The sequence below is a fragment of the Triturus cristatus genome, chromosome 3_1, assembly GCF_964204655.1.
Source record: "Triturus cristatus chromosome 3_1, aTriCri1.1, whole genome shotgun sequence".
Taxonomy (NCBI): Eukaryota; Metazoa; Chordata; class Amphibia; order Caudata; family Salamandridae; genus Triturus; species Triturus cristatus.
In genome coordinates, this window is record NC_140583.1 from 780,294,319 (window position 1) to 780,313,686 (window position 19,368).

At 49.9% G+C, this 19,368-nt stretch overlaps 1 protein-coding gene across 8 annotated transcripts in view; it reads right to left on the minus strand.

The window, feature by feature from the left end:
* FN1 (fibronectin 1) overlaps positions 1-19,368 on the minus strand; it is a 167,549-nt gene that overhangs the window by 63,719 nt on the left and 84,462 nt on the right. For all 8 annotated transcript variants that reach the window (XM_085644997.1, XM_085644996.1, XM_085644994.1 and 5 more), the window contains exons 23-24: positions 1,517-1,603; positions 585-776 (exon numbers count right to left, since the gene is read on the minus strand). In XM_085644997.1, the coding sequence (XP_085501123.1) occupies positions 585-776; positions 1,517-1,603 (279 nt within the window). The remainder of the gene's footprint in view (positions 1-584; positions 777-1,516; positions 1,604-19,368) is intronic.

A 19,368-nucleotide genomic window follows, 5' to 3' on the forward strand; every position in this document is an offset into this window, starting at 1 on the left:
CGGCATAATTTGAAACTTTACGTTTCCCTCTCCTGCACCTTACACATTTTTGTATACAAGGCTCTCATTGGCACCTATCCCTTTGTTTGGTTGGCATGAAGCTTCAGAGGTTACAAAAACAAGGGAAAAAAAACTCCTCGGGAAAACAGACGAATAGCAAGCAACTTCTGCGACTGAAAAATGTGGCCTGGAACCAATGGCTGTAGAGCTACAGTAGTTACGTGTGCTGTTGGTGCAGCTTCTGTCATGCTTCACTCAGAAGATGAGGGTTGGAGCAAAGGGAAAGAACATGTTTTACTAATGCTCCATGAGACATTGAGAAAACCAACACCACACACAATGGGGAGGCGTGCTTGCAAATCGAAGCAGTGGCAATCGTTCGGGCAGTATTCCAACTTCTTGTTTCAGCCACTGCGCCATGTGAATGAACAATATAAATTCACAATTCCACATAAACCGCTCTCATCTTGTAGAAATGCTGCTTACAAATGTATTAAGGCTGCTGTTTCCACTGCTGTGCAGGGGGACAGTGTTTGGGAGGGGAATGGGATGGTTGATCATACCTGAAGGGACCCTTCATTTACCTTGTGTGATGGTCTTCCAGATGGGCTCACTCTCCTGATCATCTTTAACAGAAACAACACTGACATTGTATTGAACACCAGGACTCAGGCTCTCAAAGATGCATGAGCTCTGGTCCTCATCGACTTCTTCTTCCAGAGTGTAGCCTGGATGACCCACGGTAGGGGCAGTGGTGATGCGATATCCAGTTATGCCTATAATATAAAGCACGTCAGTCACATAGCAAGCAATTAAAGCTCCTCTACTGCATTCCCCTGAAGCCATGTAAATTGGGGTAGTGTTCATATCTTGAATCTTTTCTATTTATAGTCCTTCATATAAAGTAGTTTATTTGTATCTATATCCAGACATGCCCATCTTCTTCAACCCTAAATAGATTGGTGATATCATGGCTGCTGTACAAAATAATGCACTAAACTTGTGCCACTGATAAGCGGTAATAGAAGCCCAAAGAGTGTTTGGAGTGATGGTTACACCACCCACCCTCGCCAGTTCAGAATTAAATCTACACTCCCTTTTGAATGGTGAAAAATCCTAGGCAAATTTCCGGTACCCAAATAAAACTTGAGAAAAAGAAAGTATATATACACGTATTCTATTCACATAGAACATTAGAATAGACAAAGGCAAAGTCCGCAAGCGTAAGAAATCACTTAACTAAATGGAGATTAAAGTACATATTGTACGTTTTCAATTGGGCTCTGTGAAATGGCAAACTACAAGCATTGGAAATATTCCTAGGTTACAGTCAAGCAACTATTGGTGTTTTTGTGGTTCACTGCAGAACACCCAAATCGACAATAAAGAAAGGAGACAGGCTCTACAGAAAGACCTGAAGTGAATAAGAGGAACAGGCTCCTTAGAACAAACCGGTCAGGACTATTTGAAGGCGGCGCGAGTGGAGGGTGGAAGAAATGCCAGCATACATCTTTACCTGGGGAGGGGCTTCTGTTCCAGGAAACTGTCAAGGTTGCAAAATCAGGGCTAGGTTCCAAATGCAGATTGGTTGGTGGCGATATAGCTAAAAGAGAGAAAAGAAATACAACATACACCCGACACTGTGTGCAATCACATTGGAAATGTAGGCTAAACATAATAAGCATTCCAAAACACTGAAACCATCTTCCATTTGAAGCTCAGAAAAATCTCCACAGAACATAAGCAGCCACCTTCCATGCCACAGAGCTAGAACTCCTGCCTGCAAACTATTACCTCTACCTCGAGGACAGCTTGGCAGTGCTGCACAAACGGCTACTTCCTATATGATCCCTATACTGTGGGTTCTAGTGAGTTGCAGGAGAACCTTTGGCCTAGTTATGATCACAAAGAATGTTCCTATAATGGAGCCAATTCTGGCTAAACCATTTCCACAGAGGAGTCACCTAAAACATGGCGGTATGCTGGTTGGCAAATATTTAAATTGTTTCTACACTCTTTCCAGAAATGTACCTAGTAAGCCGCCCTCTCTTCTCCCCCCCCCCCCCCCACAATATTGAAAAACCCTGCAAAAGTTCTATTTCAGGGGTTACTGGTCAACTTCAGTTTAAATTTTTTTAATGTAGGTCATTTTTTAATGTTCAGATTTAATTGAATGATTTAATAATTTTGAACGTTTCATGTATGCCTCCTGCCCTTAGACAATTTGGATGGAAAATCTATTGTATTTGTATTGCACTGGCGTGGTGCGCAAGCACACTTGGTCAGGTAGCAAGCTACCCCATAGAGCACTCTAGCTGAATAGTGAATGCTGGTCTTAGAACCTATTTGGGTATTCGTTTGAAAGGAATATGCTACTTACCAGTATGCATCTGTTCTTGGCATGTAGAGCTGCAGATTATACACTGTGCATAGATCGCCATCTGGTGTTGGGCCCGGATGTTTGCAGTTTGTTTTTCCTCTTGGAAAGTCTTTGGAAGTCACGAGTTCGGTGACTCCTCCTTTGGTTCGTATTGCGCATGGCTTCGGCTCCATCCTCAGATTGTTTTTCGCCAGCCGGGAAAGATGGATCGTAGTAGTAACAGTAAAGAAACCCATGTGTGTTGTATCTAAATAAGATAAACTGGAACGGATGCAGGTAACCGGGGAGGCGGGTGGGCGTGTATAGATCTGCAGCTCTACATGCCAAGAACAGATGCATACTGGTAACGAAAAGTTTCTTACCTGTCGGTGTAGTTTTGCAGCTTGAAGATCTTTCTGGATTCACTATGCTGTGCATTATTCCGCGATCTTGTGGTTGGGTCCGGATTCGTAGTCTTCTTTGTTTTTTTTTTTTTTTATTTTTGTAGCCCAGGTGGGCGTCGACGTCCACCATTTGGTGCACCTCCCGTGACGTCGTCGTGCTTCCTGCGGAAGTCCCACCTTTGGGGCGCCATCTTCGGGTTCTTTTTTTCCCTGTTTTTTTTTTTTTTTTTTTTTTTTAACCCTAGGCGATTGATTAATCCTTTTGTCCGTATTTCTGTATGTATCCACCTATTTGATCCTATCCATTTCACCCCCTCTTCCTCCAGCCTCATCTTCCTGGCGGAGGTGGGTGGGTTCGCTAGTGAATCCAGAAAGATCTTCAAGCTGCAAAACTACACCGACAGGTAAGAAACTTTTCGTTTTGCAGCGTGAATCTTTCTGGATTCACTATGCTGTGCATAGACTTTGTAGCGGTTTCCCTATTTTTGTGGTGGCTGGGTGGAAGATGATCGCTGGTCGTTGAAAATGTGTTGTAGCACCTTCTGTCCGACCTGTGCTTCCTTATTCATTTGAATGTCCACGCAGTAGTGCTTTGTGAACGTGTGCACAGATGCCCAAGTCGCTGCGAGACAAATGTCTTGGATGGGCGTGTTTGCCAGGAAGGCAACTGTGGCCCCCTTCTTCCTTGTGGAGTGAGCTTGTGGCCCCTCCGTTAGCTCCTGTCCAGCCTGTTTGTGACAGAATTGAATAGTGAGGGCAATCCACCTAGCGATGGTGCCCTTGGTCACTGGTCTACCCATGAAGCTAGTAGCAAAGGACACAAACAGCTGCTTCGACTTCCTGAGTTCCTTGGTTCTTTCAATGTAGTGCATCACCGCTCTTCTGGCATCGAGGGTGTGCAGGGCCTTTTCTGCGTTTGTAGTCGGGTTTTGGAAGAAACTCGGTATCTGGATACTCTGATTCATGTGAAACACCGACACTACCTTGGGCATGAAGTGTGGGTCCGTCCTCAGGACTACCCTGTCCTTGTGAATTTGAATGTAGGGCTCCTGTAGCGTTAGTGCTTGAAGCTCGCTCACTCTGCCTTTCTAGTGGCCATAACCTCACTACGCAGTCATCGTCAACATTTGTAGATTGGCCTTGTGAATGGGTTCAAACGGCGCCTTCATGAGCTCCGTCAGAACCACGTTTAAATTCCATGCCGGCGGTGGCAACCTTTTCGGGGGTGCCATTCTTTTGGCCCCCTCCATGAATCTCTTCACCACCTGCGAGCTGAAGAAACTTCCACCCTTCTCACCTCTGGTGTAGGCAACGATCGCTGCTAGGTGCACCCTTAGGGAGCTCGAGCAGAGGTTACTCTTTAGAAGGTGTGTGAGGTACCTCAGCACAGTTGAGTCTCTTGTCATTCTTTTGTGCAGGCCCTTCTTCCTGCACCACACCGTGAATCTCTTCCACTTTGCGCTGTAGCACTTTCTTGTAGTAGGTTTCCTTGCCTCCCGTAGCACTCGCATAGTGCTCTGAGGTAACCTTAGGTGTGCGAACTCTAGGTCTTCAGGAGCCATGCTGCTAGGTTGAGGGTCTCTGGCTCTGGGTGCAGGACCTCCCCGTTTTGCATTGAGAGCAGGTCTTTTCTTCTCTCGAACCTGTACGGATTGCCTTGCGCCATTTCTTGAATCTGTGAGAACCATGTCTGCCTCGCCCACTGTGGGGCCACCAGGATCAGAGTCATGTTGCTGGTTCTGCACTTGTCGAGCACTCTGTGCAACAGGGGAATCGGTGGAAAGGCGTAGGCAAATGTCCTCGACCAGCTTATCCATAGGGCATTTCCCTTGGATTGCTGATCTGGTTGCCTGGACGCGAAGCTTTGGCATTTTGCATTGTGGCGTGTTGCAAAAAGGTCTATTGTTGGAGTCCCCCATCTCCGGAAGAGTTTCTCCGTTTCCTGGCCATTGAGCTCCCACTCGTGTGATGCTGAGGTCTGCCTGCTTAGCCAGTCTGCCTCCACATTGTCCTTCCCCGGTAGGTGAATTGCCAGTAGATCTATCCTGAGAGGTATGGCCCATCTCCAAATCTCCTGAGCTAGGGATGAGAGGGGAAACGACTGTGTCCCCCCTTGTTTGTTGATGTAGAACATCGCCGTGGTGTTGTCTGTCTGTACCAACACCCTCTGCCCGCACAGGTGTCTCTGGAATGCCTTCAGGGCTAGCAGTATCGTTTTCAACTCGAGGTAGTTGATGTGGCGGACCGCGTCTGCCGGAGCCCATAGACCCCTCACTCTGAGGTTGTCCATGTGCGCTCCCCATCCCATCTGCGATGCGTCCGTGGTAATGGTCACTGTTGGGCTTGGTGGTGTCAGGCTTCTCCCTGTTGTTATGTTGTCTCTGTTCCACCAAGTTATCTCCTCCTGCACTGCGTGCGTAACAACCACTAGATCCTCCCAACTTCCGTTTGCTTGTGACCATTGCTGTTGCAGCCATTCCTGGAATGGTCTCATGTGCAGGCGTACATTCGGCACCAGCTGGATACAGGACGCCATCATCCCCATCATCTTGCTCACCGCCCTCACTGTCAGAGCTCGCCCCTTCTGGTAGAGCTGCGTCTCCTTCAGTAGGGCATCTGTCCTCCTGTTGCTGGGCACTACTGTACTGTTGAGGGAGTTGATCTGTGCCCCCAGGAAAATCTTTACCTGTCCCGGTTCCAGCGATGATTTTCCCCAGTGGATGGAAAATCCCAGATTTGTGAGGGTGTCCGTTACGCGTTTTGCGTGCCTCTCGCACTTCTCGCGTGAGTTTGCCTTGACCAGCCAGTCGTCCAAGTATGGGTATACGTGTATGCCCTGCTTTCGTAGGTGTGCCGCTACCGCCGACAGGCATTTTGTAAAGACCCTTGGCGCTGATTTTAATCCGAAGGCCAGGGTTGTGAACTGGTAGTGTTCCTGTTCGATGTTGAATCTTAGAAGGCCCTTGTGCCTTCTGTTTATTGGGATGTGGAGGTAGGCATCCTTGAGGTCCACGGTGACCATGAAGTCCCCTTCTCTTATCTGTGTCAGTACCTCCTGCAGTGAAGTCATTTTGAACCTTTGCGTTCTTATGAACTTGTTTAGGTAACGGAGGTCCAGTATGGGCCTGAGGTCTCCGTCTACCTTCGGAACCACGAAGTAGTTTGAGTAGACCCCTTTGTTGCGTTCCCCGAACGGCACTGCCTCTATGGCTCCCTTTTGTAGGAGTTTCCGCGTTTCCTCTGAGTATTGCCAGTTCTTGGGCAGATCTCTGTCTTCCTTTCGGTTTCCTGTTTGGAGGTCTTTTCTCCAAGTCTACGCAGTATCCGTACTGCACGATGTTCCGTATCCACTTGTCTGTGGTTATGCGCCGCCACTCCTGAAGGTAGAACCTCAGCCTTCCGCCTACTGGTGACGTATGCTCGTAGGCTCTTGAATCTTCTCTTCCCCCTGATGACACCTTTCTGCGCCTCACCCTTGGGGACTTGACGAGGGTAGGCGTCTTCTTGCGTGCTGAGTCACTTCGAGGAGGGCTGATCGCCCCCTCTCCTCCTCTGGCCACGTCCGTTCCCTCTCCCGCGAAAGGACTGGCCCCGAGGTTGATATTGCCAGCTTTGCTTCTGCTGACCTTGACCGTGACCTTCGCCCTGCTGACCTTGTTGGAACGCCTGGTGCGATGTCCCTTGTTGGCTTGCACCCCTACCGTAGGGTCTCCGAGGGATTACCTCGTCTCATTCCCCTCAGCTGTAGGGCCCCCATGGACCTCGCTGTCTCGTTTTCCTTCTTGAGCTGGGTGAGCTTTTCGTCCACCGTTGCTCCGAACAGTGTCTCTCCGTTGAAGGGGGTGCCAAGGATGTTGTTCTGCACTTCCGGTTTGAATCCCGAGATTCTTAGCCATGCATGCCTCCTCTCTGTGACCCCTATGGCCATGAGTCTTGCTGAAGTCTCTGCCCCATCCAACGCCGTCTTTATACAGGAGTTGGCGATGTTCTTTCCTTCATCCACCAGGTGAGAGGCTCTCTGGCGGTATTCTTCGGGGAGGTGCTTTACAAGCTCCCCCATTTCATCCCAGTGTTGGTATTGGTGTCTATTGAGGAGTGCATTCGAATTCGCCATGCGCCAGTGCATTGCGGCGTTCCTCTCGACCTTTCTGCCTGTGAGGTCGATCCTCCTGCTCTCTTTATCCGGAGGTGGGCCCGAAGTTGCTGGAACGTTGGCCCTTCTCCTGGCCGTGGAGGCTATGATGGAGTCTGCTGTGACGCTACCCTTGATGTAAGGTGGGTCCAGGGAGGAGTGCTTATATTTCTTCTCTGTCCTGGGTGTGATCGACCGGCAGGTGGCAGGCTCCTTGAAGGCTTCTCTCCCCTGGTTCATCACGCTTTGTAGCATGGGGAGGAACTGACTCCTAGTCTGGATGGGGAGCAGTGTTTCGACGAGAAAATCGGCTTTCGGCCTCTCCTCGTCGAGTTTGACGCCGAAGGCCAGTGCTGCGCTCTTCACCACCATATTGTATACCCCGATGTCGTCGGGTGGCGAAGGCCTCGAGGGGTACGTGTCCACGGGCTCCTCCGGGTTTTCGGTGTCGAGATCGTGCCATTCGACGTCGTTGCTGGTAGATGCCGCCGATTCGAAGAACGACTGTTGGTCTTCTTCCTCGGCTTCTTCCTCATAATAGGGCTCCTCCTCTTCTTCGAGATCCCTTGTCAGCCCTTCGGCGTCGAACTCCTCTTCGACCTCGACGACGTCCGCCGATGAAACTGTTGGAATCTTGAATTCCTTCATCCTGGCGTCGAACTCCTCCTTCCTTTGAAGGATGTTCTCCATTTCGGCCTCGAGCCGCCTCTTCTTTTTCTCCATTTCGGAGATGCTTTCGGCGTCGACCGCGGGTCTTTTCGATGAAACTTGCGTCGACGTCGAACGTTCTTTCTGCGTCGATCGGCCCGTTTCATGGGATGATTTCGACGACCCTTGCCTTTCGGCGTCTTTCTGCACCTGGGAGTCCTTTTGTAAGGATCCGCTGGGCCTTTTGTCCGAAGTTCCCCCCTTGGACGTCGAAGCTTTCGGCGCCGGGGCTCCCTTCGTGGACTTTGACTCAGTTTTTCTCGAGTCACCCTCGTGTTGTCGAGGTACTTTTTGTTTTGCGCTCGACGATTCTCTTACCTAGTCTTCTTTTTTCTTGTCGGTCTCTACGACCGTGAAGTTTTCGGCTGTCTCGGCGACGTTGTCCTCGTCGTCTGAGGAGGCCCAGAGCGTAGAGCGTCGGGGGCTTCCCCTTGCCGTCCATGTTGGCGTTGGCCCTTCTCTGCCGCTCTCTCACCCTGAGTGTCTTCGGCGCGAAGGCTGAGCAGGCGTTGCAGTCGATACTCTGGTGATCGACCGGTAGGCAGAGGTTGCAGACCGGATGCTGGTCTCTCTGCGCGAACTTGTGGTGGCAGTTTGGGCAGAACTTGAATGGCGTCTTGTCCATTTCGCTCAGGGTCTGAGCGTGCATTCTCCAGGGCTGTCGAAGAAAAAGGCTCGCTGGTCCTCTTTCTTAGCGCTCCTGATGAAATCTGTTCAATTCCTGATGTCTTCTCTTGATTCTATCGATGAAACTCGCTTTTCTTCCTTCTTCCTCCGAGTGAATTTCTGGAGCTTCCCGATGTCGATCCAGACCCAACGGCGGAAAAAAGAATCTGAAGATGGCGCCCCAAAGGTGGGACTTCCGCAGGAAGCACGACGACGTCACGGGAGGTGCACCAAATGGTGGACGTCGACGCCCACCTGGGCTACCAAAAAAAAAAAAAAAAAAAAAAAAAAAAAAAAAACGACTACGAATCCGGACCCAACCACAAGATCGCGGAATAATGCACAGCATAGTGAATCCAGAAAGATTCACGCTGCAAAAGTAGCATATTCCGTTCGAGGCATATGAGCTGCAGATTATACACTGTGCATAGATTATATAGCAGTACCCAGCCCTAGCGGCGACCACCGGCATCCGTGGCAGTTGTTTGGAACAGTGTTTTTAGTACAGCCTGGCCCACACTAGCTTGTTGCTTGGTTTGCACATCTACACAGTAATGTTTTGTGAAAGTGTGCGGTGTTGACCATGTCGCTGCTTTGCAGATGTCATCTAGTGGTATGTTTCCTAGAAAAGCCATAGAAGCCCCTATCTTCCTTGTAGAGTGGGCTTTAGGGGGATAGAGTTCGTTTTGCTTTGTGGTAGCAAATCTGTATGCAATTTACAATCCACCTAGCTATCCCTGATTTAGAAATAGGGTTGCCTTTATGTGGTGGAGAGAAGGAGACAAATAGCGGTTTGGTTTTCCTGAAAGGTTGTGTCCTTTGGATGTAGTAAAGTAAAGCCCTTTTAACATCCAGTGTGTGTAACGCCCTTTCCGCAACGGTTGGAGGTTGTGAGAAGACTGGTAATTCTACCGACTGGTTTAAATGGAATGGAGAAATCACATTGGGTAGAAATTTTGGGTTGGTGCGGAGTACAACCTTGTTCGGATGCATTTGGAGAAAAGGTTCCTGTATAGGGAGTGCTTGTATTTCACTAACCCTTCTGAGGGAAGTGATGGCCACTAGAAAAGCTGTTTTCCATGTGAGAAATTGGAGCTCACATTTATGTAATGGTTCGAAAGGGGGTCCCCATTAACCTTGAGAACTATATTCAAGTTCCAGACAGGTGAGGGTGGTACTCTGGGTGGAATTACTCTTTTGAGGCCTTCCATAAAGGCCTTGATGGCAGGCACTCTGAAAAGTGATACGTGCTGCCTGTTCTGTAAATAAGCAGCAATTGCAGCGAGGTGTAACCGAATGGAAGTACATGCTAGGTTACACCTTTGTAGATGGAGTAAGTAACATAGGATGTGCTGTATGGACACATTTAAAGGATTGATTGTGTTGTGGCAGTACACAACAAATCTTTTCCATTTTGCAGCATAGCATGCCCTAGTAGTAGGGCGTCTAGCTTCCCTGATAATATTCATGCAATCAGGGGGAAGGTTAAGGTATCCGAATTCTAGGACCTCAGGAGCCAGATCGCAAGGTTGAGCTGAGCTGGGTCCGGGTGCCTGATCTCTCCATGGTTCTGGGTTAGGAGGCATGGTGAGAGGTGTAGCTTTTGGTGTGGTACTACTGAGTTCCAGCAGTGTGGTGTACCACGGTTGTCTGGCCCATGTTGGAGCTACTAGGATCAGTGTTAGGGAATGCTGTTGTAGCTTTCGCACCACTAATGGAATTAGTGGGAGAGGTGGAAAAGCGTATGCAAATTTGTTTGACCAGTTCATCCATATCGCATTGCCTTTGGACAATGGGTGTGGATATCTGGCGGCGAAGCTTGGGCATTTTTTGTTTTCGTGGGTGGCGAATAGGTCTACGTGTGGATGCCCCCCACTTCTGAAAGAACGGGTGAAGAACCTGTGGGTGAAGTTCCCACTCTTGGATCAGCTGCGTCTGTCTGCTGAGCAGATCTGCCACGGTGTTGGACTCTTGGGACGTGTTGGGCCAGGAGAAAGATTTTGTGGAATTGCCCTTCTCCATATGCTCTGTGCTAATTGAGAGAGCTGTGGATTGTGTGCCCCCCTGTTTTTGAATGTAGTACATGGCAGTCATGTCTGTGCGAATGAGGACTGCCTTGCCTGAAATCTGTGTCTGGAAGGATTTTAGGGCGAGGAAGATTGCCAGTAACTCCAGATGGTTGATGTGGAGTAACTTCTGTTGCGGCGTCCATGTGCCCTGTACTGTGAGATACAACAGATGAGCTCCCCAGCCGGAGAGCGATGCGTCTGTTAGGATTATTTGTGGGACCGGGTCCAGGAACGGTCGACCTCTGGAAAGGTTTGTGGTGTTCCACCACTGCAGAGAGCGATGGGTGCGACCGTCTACTAACACCAGATCTGTCAGTTGCCCCTGGGCCTGGTTCCACTGGCGCGCTAAACACTCTGGAGTGGAGGCATCTGGAGTCTTGCATGGAGCACTATGAAGATGCCATCATCCCTATCAGTTGCATAAACACTCTTGCTGGGAGAGAGAGTGTTGACATATAAATTTCTGACACAGAGCCTGTATATTTGCAATCCTGGCAGGATTGGGATAGGCTATGGCTTTTGAGGTGTCTATGGTGGCACCGAGGTATTGTTTTGTGTGTGATTGTACCAGGTGGGATTTTTGGTGCTTCACTGTGAAACCTAGCTGGTGAAGTAGTTGGATTGTAGTGGCGGTATGTTGCACTCATTGTTCGTATGATGTGGCTTTTATTAGCCAGTCGTCCAGATACGGGAAGACGTGAATGTGCTGTCTTCTGAGGTGTGCAGCCACTACTGCTAGGCACTTGGTGAATACCCTTGGTGCTGTTACCCCGAATGGGAGCACCTTGAACTGGTAGTGTTGCCCGTCCACCACAAATCTGAGGTACTTTCTGTGAGACTGGTGTACTGGGATGTGAAAGTATGCGTCTTTCAAGTCCAGTGTGGTGAGAAAATCGTTCTGGGAGTGGAAGAACCTGTTGAAGGGTTACCATGTGAAAATGGTCTGAATGTATGCAAGTATTTAGAGGTCTGAGATCTAGGATAGGTCGTAGAGTCTCGTCTCTTTGGAATCAGAAAGTACAGGGAGGAGACCCCTAAATTTTGTTGATTTATGGGGACCTGCTCTATGGCTTCTTTTTGCAGGAGGGAGATCACCTTCTGTTTTAGTAACGTAGCATGTTCTTGAGACATAGGGCGTTGCCTGGGTGGAATGTTGGGGGGGGGGGGGGTAGATGTTAATTCTAGGCAATACCGTGAACGAATAATTTGGGTCACCCATCTGTCTGAGGCGATTGTCTCCCAGACGTGAAGGAAATGCTGTACTGTGCCCCCGACCGGAGTGGAATGGTCTGGAGGGAGCAGGGGAAGTTATTGGGCAGGAGGTGTGGCAGAGCGGGCGGTATTTGTCTTGCCTCTGCCCTTATTATTGCCTCTGTATCCGCCTCTTTGATAACCCTTTGTGAAGGTAGATTGAGGAGGGGATTTGTAGGAAGTGGATGCACTATCCGAGGAGTAGCCTCTGCCCGTGCCCTGAAAGGAAGAGCGGCGAAAGGAGCGCCTAGGAGTGTGTGACTGTAGGGCTCCCATGGATTTCGCCGTGTCAGTATCTTTTTTCATCTTTGAGGGCTTCATCAACTTTTGGGCCAAATAGATCTTGGTCGAATGGGTGGTTTAATATAGAGGCTTGTACCTCAGGTTTAAAACCTGAAACTGAGCCAGGCATGGCGACGGAGAAGGACACTGGTGTTTACGGCCCTGGAGGCTGTGTCTGCTGCATCTAGGGCACAGCATATAGAGGTATTAGTTATTATTTTTCCCTCTTGGATCAATTCATTAGCCCTGTTCTTGTATTTTTCAGGGAGATGGTGCATGATGGCCTCTAACTCATCATAATGCGCCCCGTCGTATCTGGCCAACAGCGCTTGTGTGTTGGCGATACGCATTATGTTGGCGGCTTGTGACAGTGTGCTTCCCTGACGTGTCTTGGACTCTTTGTCAGGTGGTGGTGCTTCGCCTGAGAATTTGAGCGCTTCCTAGCTGTAGATACCACTAGGGAATCCAATGGTGCAGGGCCTTTAATGTATGAAGGGTCTGTGGGGGCGGCTTTGTATTTTTGTTCTCTATATGGGGGTTTAGGACCCTGGCCCTGACTGGGTCTTTAAAAACCTCCGGTGCATGTTTAATCACTCCCTTTAACATAGGTAGAATGGCAGTAGACCGATGTGCATTATCAAAGGTGTCTAGGAGAAAGTCCTCCTCCACTGGGTCAGTATGTAACTCCACCCCGTGGTAGTGTGCTGCCCTTTGTAATAGGTGGTGAAAGGGCAAGGAATCTTCAGGTGGGGATGGCCTAGATGGGTAAAGGTCATCCTGTGGGACATCTGGGATGTCCGGGTAGTTATAGTCGTCCCATGGGTCTGGAGATCCAGTAGGGGTGGGGTCTTGTGGCACATCTGCTGGATCATAATAAGGGTCTCCTAAATCGTCTGGGACAGGAGACAAGGTTGGGGAACGATGAGGCAGGGGTGGAGGTGGGGAGGGTGGAGGAGGTGGGGAAGGCACTCTGAAAGGGGAGGTAGAAGTGTCTTTCCTCTTTGGAGGTGGAGCTGGTTTGTCCAAATGTCTCTTTTTTGAAGACATTGTCAAATGTCCAGTTTTTGGATCCCTGGTGAGTGTCTTTTGGAGAGGATCCGGTGTGAAAAGTTCTTGCGACACTGGTTGTTCGGTCGGCGCCGAAGTATTCGGGGCGACGGCTTTTTAGGCTTGTCTAAGCCGTGCTTCTTTGGGACCTCTGATTTTTTGGTCGGTGCCGAAGAAGGCTTCGGCACGGGAGTGTCTGTGCCGAGGGCCTTGTGATGTTTGGTCGGCACCGGAAGGGCAGGTCGACACCGAAGGCTTTGGTACTGGGTTCGGTGTGGAGATGGAGGCCGATTTTTTCCTTCGGTGCCGAAGGGTGTTTTTCAGTACCGCTGGTCGGCTGGCTCGAGCCAGAGCTGCCGGAAGGCTTAATAGGCTTCTTTACCGGGCCCGAAGGTGGGGTGTGAGAAGCAGTATCCTTGGTCTTGCCTAGGCCCGAAACCGAAGGTGTGACCAAAGCCTTTTTGGGTATCGGCGTGGGTGTGGGAGGGGGTATTGTACTCACGACCCTCTGCGCCGGGATGATGTCCTCCACATCTGAGTCGTCGGCCTCGGAAGCACTGACGAGGTAATCGTCCTCTTCTTCGATGGTCTGCTGTCCCGGAGCTTCGACGTCGTCCCAGATGATGTCGACTGGAGCGGAGATCGAGGAGTGCGCCATGTTGAGTCTAGCCCGTCGATCTCGAATAGTCTTTTTAGAGCGAAAAGACTTGCAGGCGGGACAGTCTCGGGCCTCGTGCTGAGGGGAGAGGCAGAGGTTGCACACCTCATGAAGATCGTTGTGTGGGGAAACTTAGACCCACATAGAGGGCACTTCTTGAAGGGAGTTCTTTCCATCAGCCGAGACCGGAGCCGGAATAGGCCAGAAGGCCGCCGTCGACGACCGGAATCGAAGAAGTGCAGAAGAGAAGGTGAGTAAGAGGATTTATTATCTGAAGGAGCTCGATGAGCGAGGATTTTTGCGTCGATCTTTGAACTGGAAAGTTCGGAACCGGAGAGCGAAGTATTACATCCGAGCCCGATGGCGGAAAAAAAAACAATCTGAGGATGGAGCCGAAGCCCATGCGCAATACGAACCAAAGGAGGAGTCACCGAACTCGTGACTTCCAAAGACTTTCCAAGAGGAAAAACAAACTGCAAACATCCGGGCCCAACACCAGATGGCGATCTATGCACAGTGTATAATCTGCAGCTCATATGCCTCGAACACACTGTTTTGTACAAGCACTACAATGGAAGCAAACATATGCCTGCACAAAGGTTCCATTAGACAGCCACTGTTGACTTTGATCAGGACACGTGGGCAAGTCATACGATACAGAGTCTGCCAACACCATCGGTCAACTAGGATGTAATGGGATTTGGGTTTTATACAAGTGCATATTGCTAAACCATCCATGAGACAAACTCATTAGGATGGTTGACTAAATATTTATGCAAGAACCCCGCCCATAAACCAAGGAGCTCCATAGCTACCTTCAATTTCAAAGGAAATCAAATCACCTTCTCCAGCCCCCCTTAACAGCCTTCTCGAATACTTCAGTGACAGGACAGAACAGCTCCATAATATGTGAAAGAATGTCCTTTGGGTAGTACTAGGCTGCGAGTTCTGCGCTTAGGACGAGAAAACCAGGATAAAAAAAAACAAAAGCGGAGCAGTGCGCTGTTATATGCAACTTCTGAGGCGACAGGCACTCTGCAAGTTGGGGTTGTTTAGACACCCGATGCAGAGACAGAGGGTGGGAGTTATGAGATTTGCAACGCTTATAGTATTAATTTACAGGCTCATTCACACAGATTTATTTTCACTGAGGGGTTAGGGAGTTGGAGGGCACAGCACAGGTTTGGGTCACTGACTGACCGCAATGGCCTTCCCTGTGGCAGATGTGAACTCACATGACACCAATAGATCAATGCCAGGGACCGTGCTGAGAACTGAACGTTTGGTCATGGATTGGTAATGGCTTGGGGAACAAAATTAAATGAACGCTAGTACTCCAGTACCTATGGCAACATTCTCAGACCTCATATTTCTGCAGGAAACATCACCGGGATAACCATTACAAAGGCCTGGACTGCTTTGGCTATAAATTACTAGCCAACGCTGGCTACTCCACAAACTCCTGGGGCACAGGTATACTGGTTAGGAAGTCCTTGCCACTCACTTTATTGTACACCTGGCACGACGCTCAAATAAACCAAATGACGAAGAAAGAAACTAAAATCAATAGAGTGGCCATAGAGAAAGACCCAGCAGCCACAGAGGCCAACAGAGTATGTGTCCCACCTGTGTCCAGAGGTTGATTTGTGGAAATAAAAAATAAAAAAAGGCTAGTCAGGATGCAGCTTGCACCGGCCCATTTCTTCTGTTAGCACAGCGTAAAACAGAACCAACTATTAACCATGGCAGTGGGGAGAGAATGTGGCATAATGGCCAGAGCGGTCGACTTCGTAGCTGGGGAACCAGGTTTGAGCCTTGGAATCGGCTCAACATACTGTGATTCTGGGCCAATCACTTTATCTCCCTGTGCCTATCATAAATGAAGGTGTCCCCAACTGGCCCTAATGAAAAGTGCCGGTGTTAATTACTAAGTGCCAGTGCTGAGCACCGGAAACCACCGGCTCAAACTGAGCACTGCCTGTGTCGATTACACCTCTGCCAACAGAACTACGGGCGTAGGCAGAGAACAAGGCACAGTTATAACTTGGTGTCACAACGCTGGGTATACGATGCGTGAGACTAGGCCAGCAAACTACTGACCTGGCTTGAAAAGAGGGACAAAGAGTTCCTGGGTGAAGGGATTTCTAGATGAAGATGGTACTTTACAAACCACAAATATGGCCATAGCGAACAACTTTGCAGCCTACTACAAGAGACTGTACACTCACACGGGAACCTGAATGGGTGCAGACAGTGAGGAGCTCCTAAAAGACCTTGCGCTGCCGACACTCTTGGGCGATGCCAGGGAAGCCATACGTGACAGTAGAGGAGCTAGCAGCAACTGCCCAAGACCGCCAACCTAGAAAGGCGGAGGGACCCAACTGCCTACCCATGGAGTTAAGGGCTGGCGGAGAAGGTAGGCAAGCCCTTGCTCGAGAGGTTTGAGGAGGCATGCAAAATTGGCTGCCTACCCGCCCGCCGACCAGCAAATAGCTTCGGTTGTGGTCATCCACAAGAAAGGAAAACCAGACAATTGCGGCTCTTACTGCCTTTATCTTTACTCAATGTGGAAGCAAATGTGTTGGCAAAAACCCTCACAGCATGGCTAAGTAAAGTCATCACTACTATTGTACATCCAGACTAGTCTGGATTTATGCCACACAGGATCACTCGCCTGTAAGAAACTGGCTCTCTATATACACACGACACCAAAATGAGGTATAGTGTGCATAGAGTCCAAGGGTCCCCAGAGTTAGGCAGAGGTTAAAGTTAGATAGAACCTTACTCTCTAATTGTGGTAGCTTGGTCGAGCAGTAAGGCAGTATCACAGGGCAGTGTTAAGCATGGATGTACCCACTCAGTCAGCAAATGAATTCACACACTCAAGAACTGAACTCTAGGTCAATGGTTTTTGTATTAAACATACACACACTATTTTATTTCTAGAACCAAGCAAGCCTGGCACAGATAAGCATAAAAATACTTTGCAGTAATAAATTACTTGATTGAATACAGTTCGAAAATGCAGTAGAAATTGTACCGGCTTGGATTTACAGATAATGTAGTAGATTGCAACACTCAAATATAGTACATTGGAACGAGTAGGGTTTTTAAACAAATTGCAGGTATGTTACTTTACCTACCTCAGTGCTGCATGCCTAGTTTCAGCACTGGGACATTTCCTGAAAACAGTAAATGCGTCTGTTATTTGTACGATTTTTAAAGAATCTTTAGTTTAAGACTCCACACTTCGTCGTTTTTTGGAGGTAAAATTGTCAATCTTATCCTATGGAGGAAAAACAGGTCATCGGTTTTCAGGTAAGTAAACGACTGTGAAAGTTAAGGTTCTGGGGTTAGACTCAGGGGTCCCCCAGGGTCAGTGATGCACGGAGATTGCACCCGGCCGCCACTGAGGGTGTAGAGTGTTGAGGCCCAATGTTATCCAATGGGGATAGGGGCCTCCGGTTGGTGGCTGCTGGCTAGCAGGCCACATGGCTGTGGGAGCAAAGCTCCTAGAGTTTAGGTCAGGGCAAATGGGGAAACAAATAAGGGCAAAAAGTGCACCCTGAGCGGCATTGGGGCGGCTGGGTGCAGAGTGCTGTTTTGACATTGGGCGCCCCGTTTTCTATGGAGAGCCTCCGGTTTGAAGAAACACTGCAGGCTCGAGGACAAGGATCTTCTGGGTGCGACCACCACCTCGAGGGGTAAGCTGGGATGTCTTGGGTTGGTTAGGCACCATTGGTTTGGGAACACAAGGATGTGGGGTGTCTGGTGCGGGAGTGCCCTTTAGGATCGGATTTTCTTACCCGCTCTAGTCACAGTAGAGGGGATCCTCTGAATTGAGGCTGAAGGCGTCATCTGGAGGCTTGAGGCAGGTCAGGAGTCGCCGGATCTCGGGTCAGGATCACCGGGGTGACCTCCTCGTGGTGTTTTTCCACTCGAGCTCAGGCCGGGTGCAGAGTGGGCTGGATTCGCGGTACCCGGCCGGAGCCAGAAGCTGCAGTTTGAACAAGTCCGGTGTTCATGGGAGCTTGTCCTTGAAGCCAAGGTAGGCAGGTCCTCCGGTTATTGAGGTTGCTGGCCGCAGAACACGCTGGGATTTCACAGGAGCAGGTTCGAGGGGAGACAGGCCTGTAGGGCTGGAGTCAAGTCAGTGGGCGTGGTCTTCTTGTTAGCTCTGCACAGCTCTTCGGTCCTTCTTATCTTCTTTTCTTGTGGTTTCTTAATCTGAGGAAGTAAGGTTCAGGGTGCCCCTAAATACTAGATTTAGGGGCATTACAGGTAGGTAAAGGGCAGGGACCAATGGGTCCCTTCCCTGGGGTGGGTACGCCCCCTATTCTGCCACTCTCCTGTAGGAGGGGGGCAGGAGCCTGTCCCTGGTTGGCTGGGTCCCCTCCATCCTCAAGATGGCGGGGACTCGAGGTTGTGCTTCACCTTGCCTCCCCCACCTGAGGGGTGGAGTTGGCAGAGGTAGGCACACCTCCTTTCCTCACTTGTTTATCCCACTGGTTCTCCCGCCCAAAGTGGGTGGTATAACCAGTGGGGACCAGTTGCTGAAAGCAGCAAGGTCTGGAGCGGCTCACAAAGGTGGCATGTCTTTGAAGCTACTCCTTCGTAAACCCTGCCCAACCTGGGGGAGGAGGTTTGGCATACCGTCCCAGGTTGTGCATTGTTCCAGCCCCCCCTCCCACCACCCCCGGGAGCGGCAGACTCGACCCAGGGGTCCAGAACATGTCTGGTGGTGGCAGCCTAAGCAGCCACTCATTCAGGTCACTAGAAGTTGGTCAAATTTCAGGGGGCATCTCTAAGATGCCCTCTGTTGTGACTTTTACATTAAATCCCACACTGGCATAAGTGTGGGTTTAATGTGCTGAGAAGTTTGATACCAAACTTCCCAGTCTTCAGTGTAGCCATTATGGTGCTGTGGAGTTCGTAATGACAACCTCCCAGCACCATATACCTTTAACGGCAGCACTGCCCTTACAGTGCCCAGCAATGGACTTGGGCACTGTAGGGGGGTACAGGGCTCTTGCACATGTACCCTCACCGCTGGCATTGGGCACCCAGCTAAAGGGGTGACTGATGTATTCCAGGGCAGTGGTTTGTGGGCATGGCACACAGGGGATGTGTGCCATGTCGACACTTCACTTTGTTCTGCACCAAGACACGCAGCCTGCAAAGGCAGTGTGTGTCAGGGTACAGGACCTATAAGGGTGGCACAATGAGTGCTGCAGCCCTTAGGGGCCTTCTCTGGTTACAGTGCCCTGAGTACCTGTGGTACCATTTACCAGGGGCTGACATATGGCCAGAGATGCCAATTGGGTTTGTTTTGGGGAAAGAACACAGGCCCTGGGAACCTGAATGGCAGGGACCCAGGGCCCACCAAGAAAAAGTGCATCAGTAGCCAGGCAAAAAGTGGGGCGGTTACTGCAACAGAAACCCACTTTCCTACATCGCCTCAATCTGGTCTTTCATCTCTATGGTGTGCTCCATATGACAAGGTGGTCTCGGGCAGACCAAGTGGTGCGAATGGTCCTAGATGCAAAAAAGTGTCATTCAGCCTAGAATGGCACTCTTCACCACCCGACCAGACTAGGTTTTGGGCCGAAATTCTGCAGGTGGGTTAGACTTCTATATCAGACCCCACAGGCTAGGGTGCGGGTTAATGGGACTGTCCCTGGCCTTCGCTCCGCAAAAGTGAACCCAGCAGGGATGTCCCCTCGCCCATGATTTTTTCCCTTTGCACTTGAACCGCTCGTGACCTGATCCATCAGGATCTGCTCAAATGTAGA